Genomic DNA, 22343 nt, shown 5'->3' with positions numbered 1-22343 from the left:
CTTCCAAGGCTGGTGTGCTGGCAACCATCACTCAACTTGTCTCCAGTTGAAGGCAAAACTCCATAAGTGCAGGACTTATTTATCTGCAAGTGGCAGCCATACTGTAGTCAGTTCAGCCCAACAGATCACACCAATGTGTCAGAAAACCTTTGATGGTAATCTGATGGAAATGACTGGTGGAAAATCAGACAAACTTTACAAGCAGCCAGCAATCCAATTACCAGACAGTAGAGGCGAAAATTCTCAAAAAAATTTTTGGACAGGTTAAAATGGCTACCTTCAACACAACATTAATATCCTGCATTGAAGGATCTTCCAGAAAACAAATGGTATCTCAATTAGCCAAATTTTTCCCCAACTTTGTTTTACCAACTTCTTTTGTCCACCTTTCTGTTTCCAGTACACTTTAGTAACAATAAACCCAAAAAATGCAACATGTCATTCAACATATTCAGACCCACACTTGAAAAATACACAAATTTTTTTTACCTACTTGCTGCACTTAAAAAAATATATTTACATATTAATATTCTTATTTTGTCTCCATTGTTCACCAACACACTCTTACGTGAAATTTCAAAGGACAGAGTTTCAAAGAGCTAAAGGAATGTCTACATTTTAATATCTTCATTAGGGACATGATTTATATCGGATTATGTTCTTAGGTCTATATTTATGAATGTAAAATAATAGAAACACTTTAGTTAAAGCTAGTCACTTAATCAGTTTGTTCAAGGAATTGATTACTTTAAGTATAGATTGTAGTATTAGTTCTGTATTGTCCTATCCTTGTTACATGAACACTCTGTACAGAAATCTAATTAATTTGCCTTTTTTTTGTCCTTAGGACAAGACGAGCGCTTTGAGCCTTAGCAACGTAGCTGGAGTCTTCTATATTCTAGTTGGAGGCCTTGGTTTGGCAATGCTGGTGGCTTTGGTAGAATTCTGTTACAAGTCCAGGGCAGAGGCGAAGAGAATGAAGGTGGCAAAGAGTACACAGAATTTTAATCCAACTTCCTCGCAGAATACCCAGAATTTAGCAACATATAGAGAAGGTTACAACGTATATGGAACCGAAAGTGTTAAAATTTAGGGGTAGGATTTAGGGCCTAATAAAGTGGGTGGTGCATTTGTAATGAAGTGTTGTGGTATGGTGTCTAGTGGTACTGCTTGCTTACATATTGAGCTATGGTCATAAAAGAAATACTTAAGAGGATGTTACAGTGTTCACCTGCTTATTTCCTAGCTAAGAATGACTTTTCGGTGTTTACTGTGTTTTGTTGTTGCTTTTATCAGAATAAGATCATTCACTAATAGTATTTTTTTCTTTTAAATTCAGCTAACCTTTTCAGAAGCTATGAGAAACAAAGCCAGATTATCCATAACTGGAAGTGTCGGAGAAAATGGCCGTGTATTGACTCCAGACTGCTCAAAGGCTGTGCACACTGTTCCTACCATTAGACAGAACCCAGGATTGGCCATAGTAGCATCAGATCTACCATAAAAACCAAATACTATTTGAGTGCCTTAAAAAAAAATTACAGACAACAGTCTCTGTGACTAACGCGAAAGCAGCACAGATTGTGACAACATTGCAAGGATCCTCACTTAAAGTGAAGGCAAAAAAAGCAGGGTGGGAGAGAACTTGCTTGAAACTGATTACTATCAGGAAAAAGTGTGCATGAGCTATGGTTAAAACAGCCCAACTCTGACCTGACATCAGGAAAATTCCATCAAGGTTGCAGAACAAGGAAACTAAAAATGTGAAGAAATACATGCCAATAAGGAAACAAAATCATTACCAGTAGAAATCCAGATGTGAAGGACCCATTGCTAGAAGAAATCACACTTGGCTTTTGTCTTGAGACACATTATGAAAATAGCAATTAATGAACATATTAGCCTGTGTCTAAATTTCAGAATATCCATAGAGTAAAGGGGAGTGAACCACTTATCTTGGAAAACAAACCATGGAACCATGGAGGGAAATAATAAATATGTAAAATTTGTGAAAATTTTACTGCAAATGTTATTTTTTTCTTTAAAAAAGGAAGTTTTTTTTGAAAGGAACAAAACAAAATGCTTGCTTTTTAATGAAAGTATGTTAATGAGAAAAAATTCAGTAGTGGAAATAAAAATCTTTTTTTAACCATTTAGGGAAGATTCTGTTGCAATATAGAGAAATAATGCCACATCTTATTAACGTATAAAAATAATTTTGTAATGAAGAAAACACATTGTCTTCTTGTTTGATGTTTCCATTTCATTCACTACAAATATTGCATAATTCAAACTGCCATATGTCTAACTTGAAAGGGAATGTTAGTTTACACCTCAGTCTACAATGTATAGTCAAAACAAAATATTGTACTGTGTAATAAATTGTGTTTTTGTACCCACTAAAATGAATAAAACTGAATAATTCTTATATTTATTTGCATATCAGAATGTTAGTATATATGGAGTATTCTACTTCATATTTGCACATTCCATGACCTTAGTGTGAATACATGATTGTTTGGAATCCACTACCTGCAACAGTTATGGAATCAAATTCATCAGAGACTTTCAAAAGGTACTTGAATAAATTTATGATGGTGAGGGAATTGCATGACAATGGGGAAAAGAGCAAAATTGCTCTTTCGAACGATTGACACAAGCAAGTGGAATGAATGGCCTTGCTCTGAGCTGCAGGGATTTATGATTTGTAATGAAGCTTTTGAAAAGCAATGATTATTTCAAAGATTTTATACAGTAGAATAATAACTGTTTCAGTGAACCCTGTAAATCTCAAGGGAGCATGGGAAACAGAACCAGGTGAGTTTCAAGGGAGCATGAAAACCAAGGGAGTTGGAGGTGAGTCAAAAGACGGCGTGGGAACCTGGTGAGACGGAAGAGAGAACGTGAACCAGGGTCCAGGTGTGTGAAAGGGAGCGCAGGAACCATCCTGGTGAGTAGTAAAGCAGTGCGGCAAATAGCACCTGGTGAGCCTGATGATGAACCATTGAGGTTTTGAAACCGTTGGATTATCAAAGCTTTACAGTGCAGTGGGTCCCCGGGTTACATAAGGGTTCCATTCCCGAAAATTGTCTGTAAACTGAATTTTCCATAAGTCAGAAACAAAAAATTTCCCCCAAAATCTTCAGCATCAACAGCCCTTGGGGATTGATTTGCAAAGAGTAGACTGAGGAAGAACAGGGTAGGTGATGGGAGTTGTTAGTAGCAAGTGAACTGTGACACAAATATTTGTCTGAATGCAGCCCAGGTGGAGAGAGAGCAATGGGGGGAGGGGGGTGTGGGGAGTAGCTGATCTGCTAATCAGCAAGAAAACTATTGGCAGTTTAATAAAAGAAAGTGTGCACTAATGAGACGGTGGCTCGGGGTTTGTAACGTGTTCTTAGCTGAAGGAGAGTTTGGAGAAGGCATTGGCTTTTCCTATGGGTGATTCCTGCATTGTTTCCTGGTGAGGATATTCGAGTACTATTCCTGAGGGCAGTGTCTGGGAGAATTTGCATAGAGTCAGATTTTTGTAATTCAGGCCTTCTGTAACCTGGGGACCCCCTGTACTCTGAAATTCTAAACTAATGAGTTGTTTTTCAGTAGTTGTAAGGATGACGAGTTTTTAAACAAAATTGAGTCGCATTTCTGTTTTCACACAAACTTATCAGGACCAGGAATCAACAGAGCTAATAATACTGTAACATTTTCACTTGTAACATTTTTATTGTAAAAATACTAAAGTAAATATTGGTTAAGTACTGTTGTTGAGAATGAAAGTGATCAACACAGTAAACAGGAGGAGTACACTGAAAGGTGGAAAGGTTAAAGTTCGAATGCTCTTCTTCTTAGGCATCCCCTTGAGAGTGAGGATAAACTTCTTTCACTTCTGCTTTGCGGGTTCCGAGCTGGCTGGTGCAGTCAGTGTGGGATCTGCAGATTTTACCAGAGGATAGGCAGGAGTTGCTTGACTCAGACGGCTGGATAGTTTAGAAGGTGGTACGTTCCTTCCACCATTTATGCTCAGCATGTGACAAATGGTTTTGAGGTTCTTGATGCCATCCCAAATGTTCCTCATTTTGTGCTTTTGTGAGCCAGGGACACTGATAAGTCTGTGGGGACTTTATAGTTTTACAAGGAGACTTTAGGAACATCCGGTGTCCACCTGGAGACAGAACAGAATGTCTGCTTCAGGAGTCTGGTGATGGTTGTGCAAATACTATGGCTTACTCATCAGAACTAACCGAGTAATAATGACCTCAGTGACACTGATGTTAGTTTCCTTATCCTACCAAAGGATTCAGAGGATATTGCAGGACAGAATTGCTGGGTATCTCTCCTGTACTTTGAGGTACCTACTGCCGCCCAGTAGAGCTTGCGCTTTGTAGAAGATTTGATCTTCAAAGTCTCTTTTCTTGTGATGACCAAAATCTATACTGGTACACTGAAGGTGACTTGAAATTAATTCTCAATTATCTACCCCTGTTGAGAGATGGTCCTGAGATGTGGAAGCATTCCATATTTTCCAATAGCACATTATTGATCTTTATTGTTGGATGGCATTGCTGTTCACGTTGATTTGAAGGCCAGTGCCTTGCTAACGTTGAGCGCAAGGCCCAATCTCTCGTATGGTTTCAGTGAATGTGTCAGTAATGACTTGGAAATTGGCCACTTAATTTGAAGATATGCAAGCATCATCTAAGTACTACATTACTAATGTTAGGGTGACTTTGGTTCTGGAGTGGAGATGACATAGGTTGAATAGTTTCCTATTTGCTCTAGATTAGCTCCATTCCAGCAGGAGACTTCTTGGAGGTGAGGTGCAGTGAGAAAAGCCTTGTGTGATATCTGTCAGCACTGACACCCAGTCTGTTGTGGACCCGTTCACTTAGATCACACTGTCCATTCCAGTATACTCATAGCAGAGATGCTCAAAAGCAAACCATGGACATGACCAAGTCACTGGAAGATGCATTAGAATGGTTTGTGTTTAAGATCATTCTTGACTAGAATTTAATAAACCTTAGTTTGGACCAGAAGGGTACAAAAGATGTACATCAATTGGGACTCAATAATGTACTTTGAAGTTGGCTGTTGTCTGTGTGGAGATTGCACATTATTCCTGGACTGGGTTGCTTGTTTTCTTCCACATTCCAAAGACATCTCCAGCACCCTTCTCTCCCCCACCTGACTCCATCTGCCTATCTCCCCACACACTCACCCCAGTGGGTTCCCTATCCCCTCCCCCCCACAGTTCCCATCTGCTCTCCCTTATTTGGTTCCTCTTATCAGATTCCATTATCTGAAGTCTTTTATTGCCTCCACCTATCATCTCCCAGCTTCCATCACTATCTCCAGCCTTCCCTTCCCTCCCCCATCTGACTCTATCTGTTAATCAATCCCCCCTCACCTGGATCCCTCCCCCTCGTGTCTTTATACTGGCTATCTCTCCTCTATGCCTTTCAGTCCAGATGAAGGGTCTTCACCCAAAATGTCGACCATCCATTTCCAACTACAGATGCTGCCTAACCTGGTGAGTTCCTCCAGCAGCTTGTTCTTTTGCTCCAGACTGCGGCACCTGTAGTCTGTCTCCAAAGACACGTTGGTTGGTAGATTAATTGGCAACAGTACTCGTATATAGATAATTGCATGGAAAATAAGGGGAAGTTGTTGGGCACATGAGAGATAATAGGTTACATAATAAATAGGGGAATGAGACTGCTGAGTGTCAGCATAGAATCAATGGGAATCAATGGCCTACTTCTATAATTTGAGAAATGCCCTGGTGACATTCTGGCAGAGGCATGTAAAATTGGTGCTCTTACTTCATTATCCCGGCATGTGCAGAGTCAGGACTAACTACACTAGTTATTGCCATGGCACACATTCACAAAGCAAAATTCAGCTAAGAGTGAAAGTCACACGCTCACTAATTATTACAGGTCGCAAGAAACTCGGCCACAAGCCCTACTCATTAATGGATCTCTTTTTCCTTCAAGAGATTGATCTAGGCGTCGATGAAAGGGTGAAGGTACCAACGATAACCAAAGTTTTTGTTCAACTATCTAGCAAGTTATTTTTACACTGCAAACTGAATTTATAGATATAGTCATCAAATAGATTTTCAGCTAATTAAAACCAACAGCCAGCCAGTTTTTAAATTCCTTTTTACTAAGATTAACTTTTCATTGATCACCTTTATTAAGTCAAATAATAATCCCAATGATTTGTTTTTAATATTATAGCTAAACCCTCTCACTTCATTAAAAAAAACAATTAATACAAATACACAAAATGATGTGTTGAGAAACGAAAAAAAAATTGCTTAATACCTTGCAAAATTTCAGGCTTTAGGAATAAACCAATTACTTTGTTTCCAGTGTTGAAATATTCATCTCTCTTCAATTGATCCTCATTTCTGACCGGGAAGTCTGGAGAGATGTTGCAATATTACTACTGAAACTTTGATGTAGAAAATTTAATTCAGATTCTCATACAGGTTGATTTGTTTTTTGTTTAAATTAATGCTTTGAGTAGGTTTCCCCATCATGGGAATTTTGTATATATTCTGATAGGAATTTCAATATAAAATAACTTTGACAACTATTCCTAATTCAAAAAGCAAGGTACAGCACTAACCAGACAATATTAGTTTAACAACAATCTCCATGCAAACAAAAACCATAGCTCCAAGGAAGAGTTGGTTGAAAATTCCTTTTATTTTGGTTTCAGTATTACAAAGTTTACCACTGGTCACAACCAAATTTCCAAATGTTGTGTTCTCACAGTTATAGAATCACTTTAATAAGAAACACATTCAAAGCACATTTTTCACAGAAACCTTTTTCTTAGAAAATACCAGCTTTATTTTTGGTAAGCTAGCCAACAGGAATATTTTTCCTTTACATAAATATTTACCTTATGGATAACAGTCATGTGACACAGAAGTATCTAGATGACTTAGTTAGCTAAGGAGATCATAAAAGAACATTTCCTGTATAAACTGATAGCAGGCTCCACCGCTCAGTGTCAAAACTACCAACCAGTGCAGTATTGTTGGGCCAAATATTGATGTCTACAGGAAAAAAAATTGATACAAAATAATGAAATTTGACATTGCTTTTCGTAAATTTTTTTTATGAGAATTAAAAAGTAGACATTTAATTAATATATAAATTTTGTTTTAAATTTATCTAACTTTAGAATATCTATAATGGGCCAAATCACCCTGGTCCAGTGCCCCACCCAGAACTAGTGCCTGTAGTCAGCCTTCACTTTCGTGTACCTTGGCTGAATACAGAGAAATATTCCACTGTCTGCCTGCATACTAGATTCCAGTGGCATAGTCACGACAGGTGGGCCTCAGTAAGGAGGTCAAGCCCCCAACACGCCTGAGACAAACAGCAAAGCTGGAGCTGGCACTTTATCAGCAGTAAAACTTAAGTTACTCTTAATTTTTTTTTGCTTTATCTTCCCCTTTGCCTCCCACATCTAGAGACTTCCACACTTGACAGCACATGCACTGAAGTCTAAGCTGCAACAACTTAAAACTAGCATTTCTAATTGGAACTGTTGGCAAAAGTCAATACAATCCAGCCCAATATTTTTTACCCCTTCCCCATCCAGATTGTAACTAGGATCTGCAGATCTTGGAAGCAAATGGCACCTCAGTCAGTACATACTCCTAACATTTCAGCCTACCTGCAAAGGTATTCTGACTATAGAGATATAAATGTGAACAGCCACTAACATTTCATAGCAGGGGACTTCAAACAGCAACCAGGAAACAAATCAGTCACAGTTCCATTTCTCGAGCGATGAAGTCAAAATAATGACCCAACTACTAATCCAATTAATAGCACAAAATGAGAATTTAACCTGAAGGGTATTTTTTGGTCTTTATAGCTTCATGCACCACTAGACCAGCCCTTTGGCTGGGAGTATTCAGAAACCGTTTAGGTGATGATCTGGGACCATATGTAAAATTCAGATATTTAATCTTATAATCAAATTATTTGATCCATTTTAGGAAATCAACACAGCTTTAACCCAGGTTGTTGGAGCTGTGAAGCAGCCACTTGACTAGCTGCGCCAATATGCCACTCTAGAAACAAGTAACAAAAAAGTCATTTGAAGGTGTTGAATTGATCAAAAATGAATCTGATTATGCTCAAACATTATAATATTCTTCTTTAGCAGTCCCTCAGAGTCAAGGATTTATTCACCAATCGGATAACATTGTGACAAGACAATAGCCCTTTCCAAATCTGCAAACTCACAGAACTTGAACAATTAAAACTAGTACTATAACCACTTATAGAACTGCCTGAGTTTCAGCATTAGTGGCCTACTGGGTATCTTTTGGGCCTTTACAAAGACCATTGATAGAAAATTATATTCAATCATTTAGTTGGTATTTTACTCAGGTAATAAAACTTGTCAGTTCCAAGCATAAAATCAAGGCCACAGTCACCACCATAGTCACTTGTTTGTAGTTTAAAGTAAGTTGTACCTAAAAAGCAAAATGAGCGCATAGGTCCGTCAGTATAATAAGTTAAAAGTGTGCTAATTATCTTTTTCCTGAAGCAGTTTACCTTTTCTACTGGAAGTCCAAACATACCCTTAGGTCCTCAGGTTGTTTGATCCATTGTTTAGCCCAACAATGCAATACTTCACTGCAGTGGTCAATTGTCGCATAAGAAACTGAGCAGTGAAATGAAACCAAGTTCTGTACTCAGTGAACAGCTTTACAAGATGCAATTTTATGTGATTCAGTAATGTGGGCAATAGCATTTTACTGAGGAGCAACGAGGGCAGAGGACCCTGACAAATATTCTTTCCTTCTCAACTGAAGAAAACTGAAGGACACTGTAGTGTCTCAAATGTTGTCATTGTATAAACTAATTAACCATCTTGATTTATACAACCTATTTCCACATATTACAAGTGACATGAAAGGTATTTGGAAACACTTGATTTTGAACTATTTGGTCTAAAAATTTGTCCTTGGTTGCTCGCACTAAACATGCAATGCAGCAATATTCATACATTTTTAAAATATACTGCCAATGCTATTTTGCCCATTTAGTACAAGTAAAAAGGATGAAATTTTATCCACTTGTCAGCAGTCAAACATTAGTGCATATTTATTGATACATCAGACTAAGTTGTTACCTTAGTTCTCCCTTTGGTACCCAAAAAGAACCTCTGATATTTTCCTGACTTTCTTATTTGGATCAGAAGGTATACATGCAGGGGACTAGTAGTTCAATTTAATTCACAGTATTCCTAAAACTAGGCACATTATCCATATCTTGTTATCTCATTAGTTATTTTTTTCAAATACTATTCAGATAGAACAAAAATTTCTATTACAGATCAGCAAAAACTAGATCATTGAATTTCTTGCTTCGGCTTATAAATTGGGAGGATACAGATATCATCATCACTAATTCTACTTACAAACTTGCCTCCTTCCAGAAAATTTAACCAAGGTACTGGATGAAAATTGTTAACACTGAACAATTTATTTGAAGCCAGCACTTGAAATCTAAAATCAAGAAAACTTCCAGAACTAGTTCTGTTATTCTGAACAGTAGATTCTAATTTAAACAAGTGAATTATAATAGAAGAGGTCAGTAGTTTATTATTTATCACAGTCACTATTTATCACAGTGCCTCAATTTACCAAAAGCACAGTGCAAACTTTCTAATAATATGCAGCTTTGATCTTCCATGTACTGTGCAAATATAATACGTTAAAACTTGTAACCTACCAACAATGAATTAACCAAATGAACTAGCATGTAGTAAATGAAATACAATGATACTCATACCATAAACTAAAAGTTTTTTTAAAATAGTTTAACTTCCATCTAAATAGAGGTAAATGTCAAAACTAGAGGTAGAAGTAGTTTGTACTAATTGTAAAGTTGCAGTCACATGAAAAACATACTTTCTAATGGAAATGACATAACATGAATTCTATCCAGATTTTTCTCTTCCTAACTCCGAGTTACCATGCCCCTGTTGTTTCTTTTTTAAAACAATGGGATTACTTAGTTATCACAGCTTAAGAACAGTGATAATATCAGTTCACGCACTAGAGGACTTACTAGTAATTGAAACATCAAATCTAAATTTTCCAACCTCATTTGGCTGGATTGGCAACAAAAACAGATTTTCTGTGTTGCTCTTGTCATACCATGTAGTGTCAGGAATTAGCTAACACGGTGTAGCTTTACATTTTTTTCATTTCCATGCCCTGAGATCGAATCCAATCAGGGCAGATGAGACTGGAATTTCTCTAAAAGCAGTTGAACTGTATCAGCAGAATTGTGTTTGAATATTGCAAGCACACATAAAATGTCAGAATTCCCAATTACTTGATTTCATTTGAAGAAATCAGGACAATATAGTTGAATGTAATAAAAGCTCACTGTTACAATAAGGTCTAAAGGGAGTAATGACATAGAGGCTACCATAAAAAATATTTCACATGTTTATGGTACATTGTCTCTTGCACTCCTTGTAGACATGGCCAGCAGTTGCTAGAGGTATAATTTCAGAGACTAACTCAAAAGCTTAGATCGATCAATAAAAACCTATGTGAAAGCCAAAATATATAGGTCTTAGAGTTAGTGTAAAATAAATAATCAGTGTACAGACAACTTGATTGCAATTCCTTTGAAGAGTTGTTAATGTCAAGACCAACATGTCTTTTGGAGATTGATTATAAGAAAAAAATTACTAGACTAAAAGGATCCTTCCATTAAACATCAATTCATATGTCAGTACAATTTAAGCAAATGAAATCAAAATTCAAATCCAAAATTAACATTTTATATTGTGTGCTATTGCTGCATGTTAAATAATTTGAACTTGAAAGTTAATGTTAAGGTTTAGTCTGCCTGGAAGGGATCATGAAATTAGAGATAAAATTTGTAACCAAATCCATAAGAATTCTCCGTAAATGTACAGATAAAGATGGACTGTGGGATGGCATTTGTATTAAGCTTTCTATTAGCATACTGCAAAAAAACTTTAATATGATGGACAATTCAATTTAGATTAGACTTAGCTTTTAAAAATAATATGCCGATAATTAAATGGAATTACTTTTTTGGCAATGTTTTTGCAACTGCAAGTGTTCTCTTTCAATTTGCAGACGCTCTTTCTCTATCTGCAGCTTTTCAGACTCAATATTCAAGAACTGTAGTCTTTCTTTTTTTAGCTGTATTCGTTCTCTTTCCAATTTCAACTTTTCTGCTTCAATATCCATGGGCTTTAAAGTTGTATTTTCAGTCAGTGAGTTACATTCCTTCTCCAGTGGTAACTTATTGGCCTGCATGGTTAATAGTTTCAATTTCTCTCTCTTGACATGCAAACGCTCTTTCTCTAGCTGCAATCGAACTTTTTCCAACTGCAGCCTTTCATTCGCAATATCCAGATATCGCAACTTTTCCTTTTCAATTTGCAAACGCTCTTTCTCTACCTGCAGTCTTTCAGATTCTAGGGCCACGCGCTGTTTCTCCAATTCTAACCTCTGTTTCTCTATAAAGAAAAGTGCATCTGTATTGCAATTCCATGCTGTAGGTTGATCAGAGTGTGAAGAATGCCCCTCCACTTCAGAAAGGTTCTCAGTTTCTTCCAATCTCTGAATAGTAGGAATTGAACTCGCGATGATACCAGATTCATCTTCCATGTTTCTAATCTGAAAAAAACCAAGAACATAATTGCTTTTTAAAAATATATATGGTAGGCTGATCCAGAAGATTAAGGCACATGAGATCCATGGAGATTTGGTAGATTAGATTCAAAATTGGCTTGGCCACAGAAGACAGAGAGTTGTGGTGGAGGGGTGTGATTCTTACTGGAGGTCTGAGACAAGTGGTTTTCTGTAAGGATCAGTGCTATGACCACTGTTGTTTGTGGTAGATTTGATGAAAACGTGGCTGGGCCGATAAGTAAAACATTGGTGGAGTTGTGGATTGTGAAGAAGGTTGCAGAAGGATTCAGTTGGATATAGACCTGTTGGAAACGTGAGCAGAGAAATGGCAGATGGAGTTTCATCTGGACAAGTCTGAGGTGTTGCACTTTGGCAAGTCAAATGTAAGAGGAAAGTATACAATATATGGCAGGATCCTTAGCAGTATTAATGTACAGAAGGATCTTGGGGTGTAAGTCCACAGCTCCCTGACAGTGAAGTAGATAGGGGGTAAAGAAGGCATATGTCATACTTGCGTTCATTGGTCAAGGTGTTGAGTATATAACTTTGGTTAGGCCACATTTGGAATATCGTGTGCAGTTCTGGTTGATGCATTACAGGAAGGATGTGGAGGGTTTGGAGAGGGTGCAGAAGAGGTTCACCAGGATGTTGGCTAGATTTGACAGTATTAGTTATAAGGAGAGGTTGGGCAAATTTGAATTGTTTTCTCTGGAGTGTCAGAGGGTGAGGGGGTGACCTGATAGAAGTATGTGAAATTATAGGAGGCATGTGTAGGGTAGATATTTTCCCCAAGGTGGAAATATCAAATACTGGAGGGCAAAGCTTTAAAGGTGGGAGGGGGAAAGTCTAACACCAAGAACCTGCAGCCTTTCCTCCAATATGCATCCCATCACGATTGTGAAATATGTTGCCATTTCTTCATCAACACTGGATCGGAATCCTGGAACCTACTACCCAGTGGCACTGTGAGAGTACTTTCACCAACATGCCTGCAGTGGTTCAAGGCAGCAGCTTACGAGCATCCTCTCAAGGATAATTAATGATGGACAATAAATGAAAAAACATCAAGATGCTGGAGGAACTCAACAGGCTAAGCAGCATCTGTGGAGACAGAACATCAACGTTTCAGTTCAGGATTGAAGATAGGAAAAGGGGAAGCCCAATACATAGTGGGGAGAAACAGACCAGTGATAGGTGGACAAAAGAGGGGAGGCACGGTGGGCACAGGTGGTGATAGGTAGATGCAGGTAAGATAGTGAAAGGCAGATGTGGGGGAGGAGGGGAGAGCAGATCCACCGGGGGATGGGTCAAAAGTATGAAGGCCTCCATACCTTTGTGTTTGGACTTCTCCAGTTTGTGTTCGGACTTCTCCTGGCAGTGAAGAAGGCCGAGGACTGACATAATCAGTGATGGAGTGGGAGGGGGAGTTGAAATGACTGGAAACGGGGAGATGCAGATCATGGTTACGGACGGAGCGCAGGTGTTCTACAAAATGGTCACCCAGTCTGTGTTTGGTCTCCAAACGCAAACTGGAGGAACAGCACCTCATTTTCCGTCTTGGGACCTTGCAGCCTAATGGCATGAACATTGAATTCTCCCACTTTAAGTAAACCAAACACCTCCCCCCCACCATGCCTCTTCTTCCCTTTCCTAGCCTCTCTTTTCTCCTTGCCTTTTTTATCCCCTCTCCTCCCCTCCCCCCCCATGGGGCGCCTGCCTCCATACCTTTGACCCATCCCCTGGTGGATCTACTCTCCCCTCCTCCATCTACCTATCACCACCTGTGCCCACCCCGCCTCCCCTCTTTTGTCCACCAATCTCTGCTGTTTCTCCCCCCTATATATTGCACTTCACCTTTTCCTATCTTCAGTCCTGAAGAAGGGCCCTGACCCAAAACGTTGACTGCCTGTTTTTCTCCACGGATGCTGAGTTCCTCCAGCACCATAGTGTTTTTCATCTAGATTCCAGCATCTACAGTCCTTTGTTTCTCTATGGACAATAAATGTTGTCCTTGCCAGCATCATCCAGAAATGTTTTTTTTAAAGAAGTCATTTAGTCAGTAGTTTTCAGACACTTTTTCAGACAATTCACTTTAACCAAATCGTTCACCCGAACAAGCCAATAATAACATGTTCTCCAGTTTGTGTGCCAGCATTTAAAGAAGTAGACGTGGTGACCACCCAAGAGTCAGGTCTCCACTTTGAAGACCAATATTTTAAGTTACTGCATTTAAATGTTTATAGCATGTACATGTGTGAAATATGAAATTTTAAACAATGCCAATCTTAAAAATGGAATATTAATATTTTATAATGCTTTCTAATTTGGTTACAGCAGTTGTATTTGGCATTATATGCTTAGAATTCAAAATGTAAACTTGTAGCAACTTATGGAAGCACAGCCTGCTATTCATCGCCATAGAATCAGGGAGTTATAGCATGGAAACAGGCTCTTCAGTCCACCCAGTCAATACTGTCCATCGAGCACCTATTCTTGTCCTTGGGACCCAAGAAGAAATCAAAGCACCCAGAAGAAACCCACATGGTCACAGGTACAATGGATAACTGCACACATACTTCTGGTTAACATCGTCGCACTTCCTGTTGATGAGCACATGGACAGTTCTGCAATGGACCCCCACTTTTATGTTACTAAATTAATGTAATTTCAATTGTGTTCAAATCTTTGAATTACTGAGATGTTCTATAAATGGTTCTTTGCAATAAAATTCCAGATTGCACATTTGTCAGAAACCAAACCCTTCACATCCTCTCTTAGATCATGTTTTAATAAGTAATGGACAAACCTCTGTATTTTGTGGGTCCTGTTCTTCCTCTTCTACATCGTCTGCACCTTCTACTTTAATTACACAAAGAGATCTATTGGGTTCGTTGACCGATAAAGAATCTTCAAAATGACAAGATGTTCCACCATTGAAAACATTGTGGTTAAAACAATGTAGTGAAGTAGGGCTACACTCAGTCATTATTGCTTCCATCCTGTCTAAGCATTCCCCTCTTTTCTTCAAATAACACTTTAAGTCAGTATATTTCTTCTTTACTTCATATGCAGTACGTTGTTCACTGCAACTTGCAGCACTGACTTTTTCTGCTATTTCCTTCCAAGCCATCCATTTTAACTCATTGGTTACTGCATCATGTTGCTGTGTATATATTATATCTTTTTTATCTTTCACTTCCTTCAGTAAGATTTCCGTTTCTTTCAATGTAAAATTGCTTTTCCTCTTCCTCTTGAACTGTTTCATTCTAAAAATATTTTTAAAAAAACGTGGTGATTTCTTTGGACAAATTACTATTTTAAATCTATGTATTGCATTAGAAGAACTGTGCAACTGAAACGAGCTCACAAATGCAGAAATGCAGTTTTATGAACATTAATCAACTTTATGAAATTGTGAGCATCAATAAGTCTTTCCTGCTATCCTGTCATTTCCCTGGCCAGAAGCATTGCATCCAGGTGCTGAGACAAAGAGTCAGAAGCTCCATGTCCTGGGCAACCTGCATGACTACAAGCTCAACTTTAATACCAAAAGATACTTTCTTGCACCTCAAGGTTTGACATCTCCTGTGTTATATTAACAGATAATGAATAATTGCTGTTGTGTACTTCAGCACACTCTATTTCTATTCAATGCGGCAACTCATCCCTTCCTCATCGAATAACTGCAGCCTCAATGGTAAGCATCTGGGACCAACCCAGATGCCAGATTAACTCATGATTGAACAGTATTTGCTTCAGACTGAGCACATGAAGAAGAATGATGGAAGCACAAGCCAAAAACTGATGACAATAAGACTGCCTTTGTTTGGCCAATGTGGGTATTGCCTTACTCCTTAGAATTAAACAAACAATGAGGTGATACAGTTTGAGTTTACTTGTGGAGGTATTTTAGGGTTGCCCTATCAAAGCAAATTCAAAAAACACTGTAAGAAGGTTAGCATTCCTTATAATCACAAAACCAGACAGTGCCAAAAGCTACTAGTGCTCTGATTAGGAGCTTATTGTGTTACGAATGCTATTAAGGCGAGATGCCTTGTAGTTATAGCAAAATGGAGAACAAAGGGTTTTTATATGATGTATGCACTGCCTAGTGGTTTTTGTATATCGAGTTCCTAAAAATCTTAGCATTGATTATGTGCTCCATTTCCTAGATTTCTAATCTTGAAGTCACTCTTTTGAAATGGAACCAGGAGTGCCTTCAATTGAGCCAAGAACGTGGGTTAAAATCTTATTGTAGGGAACCTGTGTGCATAATCCAGTGTGGTTGTATAAATTAAGCAATACTGTACTGTCATAAATGAGATCTGTTTAGGCACCCACAGAAGCCTTCCCTCTCCTCTTGATTGAATGCGAATGATTCAATATCACATTACTCCCTATTTGCCTCTGAATTATAGGAACAGCCCGAAGTTGTGAAACATGGTATACATGTTCTAATTTCCTCTTTTCACTCCCATAAGAACATAGGACCAGGTGTAGGCCAATCAGCCCCTCAAGCTTGCCTCACCATTTAATACAATCCTGGCTGATGTGCCCCAGGCCTCGTCTCCTCTTCTGCACCAGTTCCCTATAACCTTCAATTTCCTTTCAGATCCCTAAACTCAATTGAATAAACTCACTCAGTTTTAATAAAATGACATGAATCTCAAGCATTAACTTTTCTCTCTGAGCATCTTATTTTATTATTTCACTCAAGGAGTTCAACGATTGAAATGCAAATGTTAAATGATCCAACCTACAACTCATGGGAAAAAATGGCTCTCAAGTAATAATCTATCATTCTCTTTCAGATCATTTATGAGCAACTCTTGTATTTGACAGAAAGCTGCAATTCCCACTCACATTTGCCCTGGAACATTCAGAATTTAACAGTTAAATGAATAAAGACACCAAAAATCAACTCCAAAGACAACGTCTCATGCTTCAGAACTTAACAAGCGCAACAGGCCACAATGCCATTAAAGCAGCACAATAGGTGAAATCTCTGAACTTCCTCAAGGCAAGTCCAAAGAGAAGATAAATGGAAACTGTTTAAACCTGCACACAATCAATCCAATGTACACAAAAGAGACAGATGGTGCCTAAACTACAAGATGTTCAAAGTAAACCTGAGGGGATGACGGTGGCGTCCACGTTCCCAATACAAAGAACATAACAACGGAAGTGAACCTGACCATACTCATTGCACGCTAACCCCCTTCCCGGCCCCAATTGGATGCTCTTCTCCGTCAATCACACGACGTTTTGTCCCACTCTAGAGCCCACCTCCGTTGCCTCATTGGTCAGCTTTCCAGTCACCGAGCCTTCCGGAACAAAGGTCGGAGGGTGAACCCGGAGCGGTGCTGGAGCAGGTTGCGGGGTTACCGGGCAATGGCTGGCTTCTCCTCTCAGCGAGGTCCTATGCCTAAGGGGCATGAGATTGTGTAGGGAGGCGGCGTGGCTCAGCTCGAAGATGGAGCGGGTACGCTGGGCTTTCGGCTCTGGCTCCTGGCAGCCCCGCTGCTCCGAGTGGTTGCTGTCGGCTCGCTGTGTGCAGGACGAGGAGAGGGAGCGCATCGGCAAATTTGTCTTCGCCAGAGACGCCAGGGCCGCCATGGTAACTACAACAGCCGCGGAGCCGGTGGTAGCGGGGTCTCTGTGAGGGTGGGCTGGCAGAGACGAGCTGGCACTGATGGCGGTATTCCAGGATGACGTGACGCCCTGGGTGTAGTTTGAACTGGGGTCAAGAGTTAAATCTACCAACTTCCATCAGGGATATTTGTATCCTATCAATAGCTGTACTATGAAAATAAACCATACTCTATATGGACGTTTTTAATGGATCCCAGCTGTGTCTATCAACAGGACGCAATTCTGCTCTCTTGATCCAACTCCCAGTGAACAGCATACCAAGCAGCCTCACTTCTTGGTCCTCACGCTAACATTGTAAAGTATCGCCTAGACTTGTGTTCTCCTCAACCTTGAATCATTCCATCTAGAATCTATCTGACCTTGCAAACGTGCCCTGTTTTCCATGTATTGCTGCCAAACCCTTACCAACTATACTGCAATTTTGAACAGCTTCAAATCCGGTTTCTCCTTCTGCAACAGAATCAAAGTGAACCTAACCAAAGTTATGTTTCATCTCTGTACTTGCAATGACACAGTTTACCTCCCCCAATCTTTTTTTTACTGCCTTTTGAGATTTAACACAGCATTTTTCCTCTTGTGCCTTATTTCCCATAAAATGAGACAGCATTTACTTTCTTCTACACTTACTTAGTCAATCATGCTGGAGTATTTCCAGCAAAGGTTTCTCCACCTTGACACCATGAATGGCTCAGCTGCACAGAAGGGGAGGAAGAAGCGTGAGAGAACAATAATGTTACAGGATGAAAATCAAAAAAAAGCTGTACGTGTTGGTAATCTTAAATAACAAAATGCTGTAAATACTCAGCAGGTCATCTGTAGGATGAGAAATGGAGTTAATGTTTCAGGTTGAAAATGCTTCATTGGAATCGGTTTATTATTGTCACTTGTACTGAGGTACAGTGGAAAAACTTGTCTTGCATACCATTCATACAGATCAATTCATTACACAGTGCATTGAGGTAGCACAAGGTAAAACAATACAGAATGCAGAGTAAAGTGTCACAGCTATAGAGAAAGTGCAGTGTAGGTAGATAATAAGGTGCAAGGTCATAATGAGGTAGATTGTGAGGTCAAGAGTCCATCTTATTGTATTAGGGAACTGTTCAGTATTATAACAGCAGGATAGAAGCTGTCCTTGAGCCTGGTGGTACGTGCTTTCAGAGTTTTGTATCTTCTGCCTGAGGGGAGAAGAGGCAATATCCAAGTTGGGTGGGGTCTTTGCTTATGCTGGCTACTTTACCAAGGCAGCGAGAAGTATAGACAGAGTCCACGAAGGGGAGGTCGGTTTATTATTGTCACTTGTACTGAGGTACAGTGGAAAAACTTGTCTTGCATACCGTTCATACAGATCAATTCATTACAAAGTGCACTGAGGACACATGTGATGTGCAGACCTGTGTCCTCAACGCTGCAGTTTCTTGCAGTCCCAAGCAGAGCAGTTGCTATACCAAGCCGTGATGCATCCAGATTGGATGCTATCTGTGATGCATCAATAAAAGTTGGTGAGCGTCAAAGGGGACATGCCAAATTTCTTTAGCCTCATGAGGAAGTAGAGGCACTGGTGAGCTTTCTTGGCCATGGCGTCTACGTGGTTGGACCAGGACAGGCTATTGGTGACATTCACTCCAAGGAACTTGAAGCTCTCAACCCTCTTGACCTCTGCACCCTTGATGTAGACAGGACCATGCGCACCACCCTCCTTCCTGAAGTCAATGACCAGTTCTTTTGTTTTGCTGACATTGAGGGAAAGGTTGTCATGACACCATGTCACTAAGCTCTCTATCTCCTTCCTGTACTCCGACTCATCATTATTTGAGATACAGCCCACTACGGTGGTATCATCTGCAAACTTGTAGATGGAGTTAGAGCAGCATCTGGCCACACGGTCATGAGTGTATTGGGAGTAGAATAGGGGGCTGAGGACACAGCCTTGTGGGGCACTGGTGTTGAGGATAATCATGCTGGAGGTGTTTCTGCCTATCCTTACTGACTGCGGTCTGTTGGTCAGTTAGTCAAGGCTCCAGTTGCAAAGGGAGGTGTTGAGTCCCAGGTGTTGGAGTTTGGTGATGAGTTTGCTTGGAATTATAGTATTGAAGGCAGAGCTGTCATCAATAAATAGTCTAACATAGGTGTTTTTATCGTCCAGTTGCTCCATAGATGTGTAAGGCCAGGGAGATGGCATCCACCTGTTTCAGTGGTAGGCAAATTGCAGTGGGTTGAGATTTTCTGGGAGGCTGGAGTTAATGTGTGCCACGACCAGCCTCTCAAAGCACTTCATGATGGTGGATGTCAGAGTCACCGGGCAGTAGTCATTAAGGCACGTTGCCTTGTTTTTCTTAGGTACCGGGATGATAATGGTCTTAAAGCAGGTGGGAACCTCAGATTGAAGCCGAGAAAGCTTAAAAATGTCTGTAAGTACCCCTGCCAACTGATCTGCACAGGATCTGAGGACATGGCCAGGGACACCATCCGGGCCAGATGCTTTCTGTGAGATCACTCTCTGGAAGACTGATCTTATGTCCTCAACGGTGTCGTCAGAATTGATAATACAGAAGTGATAAAAGATTAGATTGTTATGGAGACAAGACATGTGTTTCTGTGACTGTAAATGTGACTCTAGAATATTATGTTATCTCCCTGTTGCCAGGGTTAAGGATGTCACTGAACAGCTGCAGACCATCCTAAAGGGAAAGAGTGAAGAAACAAAAATTGGAGTCCACATTGTTTTCAATACTATAAAAGGAAGGATGAAGTCCAGCATGCAGATTTTAGGGAGCTAGGAAAGGGGTTAAAAAGCAGGACCTCAAGGGTAGTATGTGCTAACAACTATGGAAATAGAAGGGCAGAGCAAAAGAATGTGTTACTCAAGAGATGGTGGAAAAGGGATGGCTTTAGATTTCTGGTCAGATGGGATCCATTATACCTCAACAGGACCAGGACCAATAACTTCATGGTGGATTGCTGGTGTTTAACCTCTGGGTTAACCATGGGGTTTAATCTCTGACAATATATAAATATGGTGGTTGACAACTATGAGCTTCAGTTACCTACTGTAAATAAACCAGTACTGGCAGCATTTCATTATGCCAGTATCAGTAATACAAAGTCAATCTGAAGAATCAATAACAATATAAAAAAAACAAATTAAAATAAAATAAGATCATAATCTAATCAAGTTATTATAGGAAGTAGGCAGCTGAAATCTGAAGGGAATAAAAAAAAATTATGGATTAGAGAACATGGCTGCCTATATCCTGTCAGGAAATAACCTGCTCACATATCACTCCTGGCCTAGTTTGTTTTCTAGTCTTCCCAATATTTCATATTCAACTATTTCATGTTGACGGACTTGTCTCTCCCTTTCTTTATAGTAGCCTGCTGCTAATTCCCATGCTGCTCAATTTCTCTGACTGATCCCTTTTTTCCACTTCCCACAACTCTTCTCAATGCACCTCTCCCTTTATCTTACTAGTGGGAGTTCAATCACTTGGCCTCTATGCTGTTTAGTTTCCTCCCAACACTCTCCACCTCAGATTTAAGAGAACAATTGATAACAATTTGAAAATCTACGATAGAGATTTTGGTCAGATCTTCTAATGCTCCCTTGTATGGCTTGTCTTCTATTTACACCTCTACTAACTGTTCTATGTTAACGATTATATATTAATGCATGATTTGCAGATGCAGTTTTAATGACTTCTTTGAGCCATAGTTTCTTTCTCTAGGTTTTTGGTCTGAGTGGTTGCAGAACATTCTCAGGGGAGGGCGAACGGCCAGAGGTCATTGTGCATGTTAGCACAAATGGCATAGGTAGAACAAGGGATGGCGTCCTGTAGAATGAGTATAGGGAGTTAGGTAAGAAGTTAAGAAGCAGGACCTTTAGGGTAGTGACCTCCAGATTACTCCCAGTGCCATGTGCTAGTAAGGTCAGAAATAGAAAGATAGGTCAGATTAATGCGTGGCTGAGGAGCTAGTGCAGGGGGCAGGGATTCAGGTTTTTGGGCCATTGGGATCTCTTCTAGGGTAGAGGTGACCTGTACAAGAGGGACAGGTTGCACCTGAACCAGGGAGAGACCAACATCCTTGCAAGGAAATTTGCTAGTGCTACAAGGGAGGGTTTAAGCTAGATTGGCGGGGGGGACTCTGAGCAGGAGCAAGACATGGGATAAAGCATTAGCCAGCGAGAGCAAGTTTAGTTATCAGGATAGCCAGGGGCACAATAAATAAACTGCATTTATTGTAATACACGAGGCTTAACAGGTAAGGCAGAAGAACTCAGAGCATGGATTGGCTCTGGGGACTGAAATGTTATAGCCATAACAGAAACATGGCTGAGAGAAGGGCAGGACTGGCAGCTCAGTGTTCCAGAATACAGATGCCACAGGCATGACAGAGGTACAGGTAAGCAAAGAGGGGGTGTTGCCTTTTTGATAAGGGAGGACGTAATAGCAGTGCTTAGAGATGACATTTTGGGGGATCGTCCAGTGAGGCCATATGGGTAGAACTTGGAAGCAAGAAGGGGAGGGTCACTGTAGTGGGGGTGTATTATAGACCTCCCAATAGTCGGTGGGAACTTGAGGAGCAGGTGTGTAGAGAAATTGCTTACAGTTGTAAGAATAATAGGGTTGTATTAGTGGGAAGTTTTAATATCCCCAGTATTGACTGGGCCACCCAGAGTGTTAAGGGTCTGGATGGGATGGAATTTATGAAATGTGTCCAGGAAAGTTTCCTGAGTCTATATATAGAGGGCCCTTCTCGGGAAGGTGCAATACTGGACCTCCTCTTGGGGAATGAGGCAGGGCAAGTAACTGAAATGGCAGTTAGAGAGCACTTTGGCTCTAGTGACCATAATTCTATTAGTTTTAAGGTAGTGATGGAAAGGGACAGGACAGGTCCACAGGTTATGGTCCTAAACTGGAGCAGGACTAATTTTGGGGGAATTAGACAGGATCCAGCAGAGGTCGAC

The 22343-nt window shown here is 40.0% G+C and overlaps 3 protein-coding genes across 9 annotated transcripts in view; 2 read left to right on the top strand and 1 right to left on the bottom strand.

The window, feature by feature from the left end:
• LOC127575732 (glutamate receptor 4) overlaps nucleotides 1-2387 on the top strand; it is a 169944-nt gene extending 167557 nt beyond the window's left edge. For 3 of the 4 annotated variants that reach the window (XM_052025734.1, XM_052025732.1, XM_052025735.1), the window contains 2 exons: nucleotides 848-982; nucleotides 1340-2387. In XM_052025734.1, coding sequence (XP_051881694.1) covers nucleotides 848-982; nucleotides 1340-1504 — 300 coding nt within the window. In that variant the 3' untranslated portion in view covers nucleotides 1505-2387. Of the gene's footprint in view, nucleotides 1-847; nucleotides 1096-1339 lie in introns of all 4 variants that reach the window. The other variant, XM_052025733.1, reaches the window with a different exon arrangement.
• Nucleotides 2388-6708: 4321 nt separating this feature from the next.
• On the bottom strand, nucleotides 6709-16879 carry msantd4 (Myb/SANT-like DNA-binding domain containing 4 with coiled-coils). 3 transcript variants are annotated; one of them, XM_052026130.1, is made up of 3 exons: nucleotides 16784-16879; nucleotides 14532-14991; nucleotides 6709-11710 (listed from the first exon to the last, which is right to left on the bottom strand). In XM_052026130.1, exons 2-3 carry the CDS (start codon nucleotides 14988-14990, stop codon nucleotides 11102-11104), a joined length of 1068 nt encoding a protein of 355 aa, XP_051882090.1. In that variant the 5' UTR covers nucleotide 14991; nucleotides 16784-16879; the 3' UTR covers nucleotides 6709-11101. The 3 variants fall into 3 exon arrangements, with proteins under 3 accessions (XP_051882090.1, XP_051882088.1, XP_051882089.1); XM_052026128.1 differs by having other exon boundaries at nucleotides 16855-16878; XM_052026129.1 differs by lacking the exon at nucleotides 16784-16879 and adding an exon at nucleotides 16254-16470.
• A 179-nt stretch (nucleotides 16880-17058) lies between these two features.
• Nucleotides 17059-22343, top strand: part of aasdhppt (aminoadipate-semialdehyde dehydrogenase-phosphopantetheinyl transferase) — a 49546-nt gene continuing 44261 nt past the window's right edge. For both annotated transcript variants that reach the window (XR_007957194.1, XM_052026681.1), the window contains exon 1: nucleotides 17059-17342. Coding sequence is in view for 1 of the 2 variants with exons in the window: in XM_052026681.1 (XP_051882641.1) it covers nucleotides 17160-17342 (183 nt within the window). In the remaining variant the exon portion in view is untranslated. The remainder of the gene's footprint in view (nucleotides 17343-22343) is intronic.

Source organism: Pristis pectinata, chromosome 11, assembly GCF_009764475.1.
Source record: "Pristis pectinata isolate sPriPec2 chromosome 11, sPriPec2.1.pri, whole genome shotgun sequence".
Lineage (NCBI taxonomy): Eukaryota > Metazoa > Chordata > Chondrichthyes > Rhinopristiformes > Pristidae > Pristis > Pristis pectinata.
Note: the sequence above shows the minus strand (reverse complement) of the source record. Positions and strands in the feature narration are given on the sequence as shown.

Coding starts and splice junctions, on each gene's coding strand:
- msantd4 (XM_052026130.1), bottom strand. CDS start 14,990: ATGAAACAGTTCAAGAGGAAGAGGAAAAGCAATTTTACATTGAAAGAA. Junction 11,711..14,531: donor AGGACCCACAAAATACAGAG/GTTTGTCCATTA, acceptor GGTTTTTTTCAG/ATTAGAAACATGGAAGATGA.